The sequence below is a fragment of the Lineus longissimus genome, chromosome 5 (assembly GCF_910592395.1).
Source record: "Lineus longissimus chromosome 5, tnLinLong1.2, whole genome shotgun sequence".
Classification (NCBI taxonomy): Eukaryota; Metazoa; Nemertea; class Pilidiophora; order Heteronemertea; family Lineidae; genus Lineus; species Lineus longissimus.
In genome coordinates, this window is record NC_088312.1 from 13,977,741 (window position 1) to 13,985,742 (window position 8,002).

At 42.4% G+C, this 8,002-nt stretch overlaps 1 protein-coding gene across 1 annotated transcript; it reads right to left on the reverse strand.

Moving 5' to 3' along the window:
- Window positions 1-3,192: 3,192 nt before the first annotated feature.
- Window positions 3,193-7,377, reverse strand: LOC135487537 (neuronal acetylcholine receptor subunit alpha-10-like). Its single transcript, XM_064771315.1, has 4 exons — window positions 7,362-7,377; window positions 6,641-6,915; window positions 4,938-5,225; window positions 3,193-4,756 (listed from the first exon to the last, which is right to left on the reverse strand). The coding sequence occupies exons 2-4, from the start codon at window positions 6,795-6,797 to the stop codon at window positions 4,536-4,538; spliced, it is 666 nt and encodes a 221-aa protein (XP_064627385.1). The 5' UTR covers window positions 6,798-6,915; window positions 7,362-7,377; the 3' UTR covers window positions 3,193-4,535.
- Between the last annotated feature and the right edge of the window lie 625 nt (window positions 7,378-8,002).

Below are 8,002 nucleotides of genomic sequence, written 5' to 3' on the forward strand. Positions count from 1 at the left end.
CTTGGCAGAGACGTTGGAGACTATTGAATCGCCTTCCCCGACAGTTGTGGCGCTGATCCATCCAATTCACACTTTTCCTTTTCTGAGTGAGGTCATTCAGATTGAAACAGGCATTATGGCAGACATAACTACAGGGAGTACCCATTGGTTTTCGGCGCAGGAGCCACATGGCAACTGCATCGATAACGCAACGTTCGTGACGGATCAAAAGGGGGGAAAGTTTGTGATATCTTACTCTCTCTGCATGTCCATTTGCTACCAGAAAGCGACAATAACAACTTGTGGCTGTATGGACCCGTTGCTACCGGTAATAGAAAACGCAGCCACACCATTTTGCGGTTCGATTAAAAACCTCACCGTCATGGCTGAAAGAATCAAATGCATGGACAGAAAGCGAGCGGGAAATGAGAGGGTTGGTACACGCAGATGTGCATGCCCACACCAGTGCTCTTATTATGAATACCACGCGACGGTACGAAATACAAAATGGCCGCACCAAGGTTCATATGAGCGAGCCTACATTACCTACGCAGAACCTTTCTTTAAAAAATATTCCGAGTCCTACCAACATTTTCTGCACAGCAATAAAACGGCAAACTCTGATACTTCTAAAGCTGATTCGGGAATTCCTGAGAATCGTGAATTATATTCATGGATGCATTCAAACCTGCTGAAGATAACATTAAGCAAAAAAAGTGGCCGTGCCCTTGAAATTATCGAGGTACCAGTCATGACGCTGACTCAACTACTGAGTGCAGTGGGAGGGGCGTTAAGCTTTTGTCTCGGTATTACCGTTGTGTCGGTGGTAGAGCTGTTTGAATTAGTCTGTGATCTTGTAAGAGTTTTCTTTTGGAGGTCTATTGGCCGGAAGAACCGAGAAAATACCGCTAGGGTACAAGACGTAAGTATGAAGCCGAGTCACACTTAGAGTAGAGTGCGGAGCATATAATTGACAAATGACTGTACGGAGCATAATTTTGTTAGGAAAACTCCGTTTGAAGGATGCAATTAGTGGCCAAACGTCGTTGTTAGTAATATGACAATTTAGCACAACTATGGTGATTACCAAACGAACTGTCGGGAAAATAATGGTGCCATTTCGACCATGGACTGATGTAACATCATAATTTTGTTATCACTATGGTAGCTTCGATAATGCCACCTCAGAAGACAATGTTAGATTTAATAATTGCAGTGATATCTGCCCCCTGGGTAAGCGAATTTGATTACACAATGGTAACATCAATGCCTGTCACTATATAGATTTGATAACTTGATGGTATGATTGTCACCAAGCGTTGGTGTCTTTATACTGACATCTGGCTTGAATGATTGATGCAGGATCGTCAGAGGTTCTCGATCTTGACCTGCAGTGCGGTCGATAGAATCATGCAAAGGGTTATTCCTCACTAGATCGCCCGCTTCTGCCGATATCAACCAATCTGGAGGCCTGTAACAAGAGTGCACTTTGATCATGATCCAAACAACCTCGCCTCTAACGCACGAGATAAAGAATTATGGTATGCTTTCCTTCAGAGGTACGAGGGGAGGTAACGGACCGATTAACACGGATGGTTCAGAATGCAACAAGCCTGAAACCAGCGCAACAGCTGTATAGTTGTGGAGAAAAAAAATCATCTGACCCGACTAAACTCTCTCTCGAGCGACAACCAAAACATCTCCAAATTAATACTAGGGCCTAAATACTCTCTTTGAGCCAAAAAGTAAAACATATCAGATTATTACTTGATCTAAGTGATATCGTCGCGGGATTTTTCCAACAGATTAATCTACACATTAAAAAGTATGTTAAATCATTATGTTGCAACAAGCAACCTTGGGAAGATACACCTCAGCTTCTCGACCTAACAGTTAAAGTGTACAAAGCCGACTAGCAGAGTTACGCCTCAAAAAACCCTCCTAAAAAGTGATGGCCACACTTATCGTGTGATCTGAATGGAGTAAAACAATTGCCATGTTCTATAGTCGAACATAAAACAAAGGGAAACCACATGTGGTGAATACAGTAGTCGGATGGAAAAAAACACATGCTGAAGTGGCCTCCAGTAGGCATGGTAGTGGCCACCAATTTTATGTACACATCGCAGACACTGAAATAGACACTGCATTTCTAGTGTGTCGAGTCACTGAATCATTCGGAATTGCTTATTTTGTTGTGAACTGTATGAAATTGTCCTCAGAAATGCACCGAACTGTTGACATTTGCTTCTGTTGTTGTGAAATATAAACAGCTTGGGACAAGTTCCAATGGTACCGTACCGGGGGTTTCATCTTCATCTTGGAGATGGCGGCACCGTCCTACAGAGGGTAAACCGCCAAAAAATTATATCTTGCGCTGAAAATATCGATTCGACACATAGCTGAAAGCTTTTCGCATGGCCAGTCTACTTCAGACTTTAAAAAAAAGCGAATTCCACCCTGTGGCTAATTAGGAGATAGAGCAAATAACGCCAAATACGGATCTAGTAATAATATATAAATTAATGAGGAGATAGAGCAAACTACGCCAAATACGGATCTAGTAATAATATATAGATGCTTGTGATGATTCATCCATGGAGTATTTCGAACTATGTGCTTCGATGTAACCTCAAAATTAATTGGATAAATCAAAATGGTACGGATATTCTCAGTCAGTAGAATAAAGCTGTCTGAATTATTTATAATTTAATTTAAAGCCGTCTCTTGCATGATTGATGCATATCACCTCGGAGGCCAGCTTGGGGCCTGCTAGCTCCGATATTCATATTTGATTGCTAAATGGTGACAGTGAGGTTTGCCACTCATGAGAGCTAGGCTTTATTACATAACATTTGCATAATGTTAACTCTGGCGTTGGCACGGTACACGCGCTTTATAACGTCATTCTTCTTCCAGTTCAAATGCAGTTCCTCGGTGGAGTATTGTCACACGTGAAGGTACTCCGACCTGAAGGATTTCACACCAAGACCCAGGAGTGGGAATTGACATTACATACGATTCAAAAAGCCGGGGTCAAGGAATTTTTCTTACTCGAAGGGCTGCATTAAATCTTCGAACTATGGAATTTTTGCAGCTGCTCCAAACATTGGAGAACACTGTAGATTCATTTTACTTTATAGAAGAGCTTAACAATCTTCAGTATTAGTGGCAGTCTACCAGAATAACATATCTTTTCCAAATCGACCCTATTCATGCAGTAAATAAAGAAGTTGATAAAAGAATGTACACGTGATCATATGCAGGAGTACTCTGTCTCGTAGATCATGTAAAAATAGCGTGCTCAAGGTCAAATATACGCCAATGTCTTATTCACCGGCTTACTGGACTTTGCGCAATATTTCGCCAAAAAAATATTCTACGCAACGGTCCCTAGGTGACTTTTCCTATTCATAATACACAGCCTTTCCATCCTAGATCGTGGTTACATGGGGGGTAATCGTTGTAAAATCAGGCCAAACGCAAAGACAGTTTACCCGGGTACCACTATGTTTACGATGCGAACAAGCCGTGTAAGTCATTATCCAGCATTTTTTTCATTGAACATTTGCGGGTACAGCGTCACAGGGAGCAGCATTGAACGGTAAACAGGTTCACATCATATTCAGACAACGGCTTGTAACGGCCATACAGGAAACGATTCGTATCAAAAATCGACGATCACAACTATTCGCTTGCTGAGAGTATACATTACGCGCATACATTACATTCAGACATTTGAGCTTCCAAGCTTTGAGAAATAACAGGTCATGTGCGAATTTGGCATGTAATTTTGGTAATTTACGTGAGTACATTTTCAACCCCGAAAAGTGTGATGAAGTTATGCTTTTATTTAGTAAAAATCGGTAGGCATGTCCAACAAGACATGTGTCTCAGCTGCCTGGGTGGGTGTGGGTCATCACTCAAAAGTCGTTCTCTGCAATGCATGCAAGCACTGCGTGTGTGTTTGATTTGTGTATACAATGTACGTTACCCTCTCTACTTCAAATCAATGAACCTCATAAGGGTTTGATTAATAAATTGTTTGTCGTACCTTCTTCGATCGAGGTCCGAACAAATTTTCAGGCTAGAGTACCGGGGTAAAACATAATGGTCGCTCCCCCATTTCGCTCGTTTCGTTTCGTTGCGCAAAGTCCAGTAAGCCTTATTCACCGCGCATCAATATCTGTAAATGTTTAAGCAGTGACGGTCAGAAAACTCAAACAGATACGAGATGTGACCAGCCCTACTGCTGAAGGGAGGGAATGATAACCAAGAAGGAGAGAAAAGATACAACCGTTGCGATCAGGTACATGATGAAAAAAAATCTATCGATTATCTCTGCTGCATATCTCCAACATGGACCGTTATCCCTCAGTGATGACGGTTCAGCGTCTTCCCTCCATTTGCTGGCGATGTTGGTTCCGAGCACATTTCGCGAATGATGGGTCGCTACATGATTAGCTTGTTCAACTTCAGGTAGTGATAGGTCTAGCGTCGATAGGCGGAGAGTGGATTTGCTTTCCCCCTCATTGTGTGCCGATCCGCAAAAGATGTTATTTTGTCCGTCGAGGATGAACTGTAACTCGTTTGGTGTTCCATCCGTTCGCTCTGACATGTTTGCTCTTGCACGTAACCTTGGCTAGGCCTCCAAAAACTAAGATCCGAAACCAGTTTGGCAGCGGTCTGTCTGGATTCTGGTGGTGGATGGTGAGCACAAATATCGCCAGCATAACTGCGGATGCGGATAGGCCGATCATCAGGGTCAGGAAGACGACTGAAATATTTATGTATTGTTGGCTTTTGATACTAATTCATGAAGTATTTTTTTTCTTTTAGAATGCGAAAGGCAAAAACGTCATTTGTTGACCTACACACGCAAATTACAAGGATGGCCTGTGATTGGCTATGTCATTTAGCTTCTGTCAAGACAGGACACCAAAATAGCCTGTACTCACTCAGCAATGGGGTAGACTGCGATGACTTTGGCAGGTCTTCAGCTATCATCAACTGATAGACCGTGAACGACAGCAGCACCGTAACACTGAAGGAGATCTTCTCGCCTGCTTCTGCCGGCATAAGGAAGGTCATGTCCACGAGGATCGGGATGAAGAGGCAAGGAGCGATCAGCTGCACCCAGTAATACTTGGTCAGACGCTTTATGGTGATTGTGATGGTTAACTGGGAGTAGGTGTCTGTGACCGTTTTGTCTCCATCGCCGATATTGACCGAATAGCTCTTGAGACCTGAATTAAGAAGACGAGTTTAGATGAGAGATTTTGTCGGAAATTTTATTAAGCAGGGCAAGGTTCTTTGCAGAAATAAAGTTGCACAACAGTGGTTTCTGTTATGTTTAACTGCGATGGTCGTCAAGCGGCCCTGTATTTAGATGCGCGCTTCTTTCACATGTGTAGGTGTTGCTATAGTCACTACAATCAATCTGGTTCATGAACGCCGTAAATTGTTGCATGTTCCTGCGAGGTTCTACTCTTGGGTGCACCCGGAATGTTTCTGAAGGTGCAGCTAGGCTTTGGAGACAACTCGTATCCCATTTTTATTGTATGTGCGACGTACATCTTTACAAAGGCCGTGAGAGCAGGAGAGTATTACTTATCCATGCTTCTATTTTTGTCATTCTTGGTGGAGTTAGTCTGTTACTGTCGTTTACTGCCGTTTTGGTCTGAGCGCACGAATGACCAACTTTGCTGGTCAAACCAGAACCTTTGGACTTTATCAAATCAAGCCGATGAACCTACAGTACAGCCTCTTACGGAAACCCATGGCACTGAGAGTTGGTGGATTCATGTGTATGTTGCATATGGGGGGTCGTATATCTCACATATTCTTTATAGCAGGGAGCGCTTTGACAAAAAATAGAGTCTAAATTCAAATTTAAATTCATTTCAAACAACTTAAACGAATAGGCGGCTTTTTGTTGCAACATGTTTGTTCTTCCTCTGGTTCATCAGACGTTTTCATCGACTGTTTTCTTTAAATTTGATGCTTTTCCAATTTTGTTTCAGCTCTTAGATAGTAAGAAACACGCGTTATTCGTTATTTCTAGTACGCACAAATCAGGCGCGAAAGACCTTTCCCGCCACGTGAGTGCACGCCGATATCCAAGTTCACGTCACCCGACTAGTAAGACGCAACGTCATTTCCATTTATCGTCGCAGTTGCGGGGTAATCAAGCGCCACCAGCGTGACGTCGGAAAATCGATATCAGCATCAAGGTATCACAGGGTAGATCCATGGCTCCAGGAAACGCCTTACTAGTGCATCGTTCCACGTGGAATGGGTCGACGCATGGAAACCTAACTCGGGTCAAATCAGAGTCAACATCAGAAAAGCGTAATAGTTCAGTCAGATTTTGGTTTTTCCTTTTTTGTGCAATTTAATTTGTTGATGGAAACTACTTATGTAGAATAGGATGTGACTGGGCAACCGACAGCTGGGTAATATTGCCCTTTATAATGCCAATGTTCCTTTAATAATATTTACATGTACATTAGAAATAACTTCATCGAACTTAATGACATTTCAATCTGCTAGAGTAAACCTGAATTTGCAAACAGTTCTTTCAGATGTATTGAATTATAAAATTATTGACGACACGACGGATTACGTATAGTACTCGACATTACAATGTGTGAGGACCTACCAGTTTCCTGCTCTACTCCACCGAGTTCCCATTCGGTGTTCTCAACATATTCCACCAACGAATGATTTTTCGAATTAAGCTGTAAGACGTCAAACCGTTGGGTCGACGATTGCACATAGATCGGGCAGCGCTGGGTGTCAAATGGTAACATACTCATGTCCAGCTGACATCTTGTGGAAATTACTTGGGTCTCGGTCCAGAGGACAAATCCACTGGCATGCACGTCCAGGCGGGTTTTCGAGTTTGCCGATATGTCGAAGGCATTATGGTCAATACTGAAGAAGAGGAGCTGCACTTAGACCAGAGTTTTCGCAGAAGAAGAAAGTTAGGCAACCTAGTATAGAATTTATCTGATGGATGACCCACATCATTCTGTATGATGAACCACTTTTGATGAACCAAGTACGAAGTTCGAAGCACGAAGCACGAAGTACAAAGCTCTGTTGTGTAATCATTAGGCCTGTGCTAATTTATTTACGCGACACTCGTAAATCATCCTTTGATACTTCATAGTAGGACTAGTCGGAAACATTTTTAAAAGCAATCGTAAAAAAGAGGGTTATACATACTTCGTAATTCGAAACCTGACTGCTTACAAACGCTAGGCCAACCCGGTGTTGGAGTGAGGCGAACAAGGACACAGACACTGTGCCAACATGGATTGTGTGACGGAATGGTACTACATGTAATTAACATAAGCTATACCTTCTTGTGCACTGACCTGTTTGCCACTCCAATGTCCGGTCTCCATATTAGGTTGCCTGGTATTGAGAGTTTCCCAAGCTGGCCATAAGACTGTCTCCTCCACACGAGCTGGGTATCATTCCAGACCTGCATTGAAAATGTAAATGGAAAGTAATATACCAGTGCCCAACACCGTGTTCCAGTTTGCATAACGAATAATAGGATTGCAAATCTAACTTACATTGACAGTTACTTGCAAATTGTGTAAATCCCAACTTGCATTTACTATTTTAACTCTCAGACAGTAGAAAAGGGCATTATTCGGTGGTTTTTCAGCACGTACGCGGCTTTTTGGCGAAGGAACGTCTTACATCTGCCTGCGTTCACAGGTCCGGACCCATGCACAGCTACAACGCCATTATGATCGCATCCAACGCCCAAAGATGGAACAGCTGTAAAAAATGATCCCGCACCCCTGTTAACAAGTCAGATCCATGAATTGTGTGAATTGATATTTCCCCAAAAACATGCATTCATGTTGGACGATCCGATTTATTGTAAACTTACAAATTTGAAATTCGCAATGAATTTAAATATTTGCTTGCGGTCATCCTGAAAATGATAAAAAAATTATTGTATTTCACGTGAATTGTATATTCATAGTGCTCTTCCTTGTCA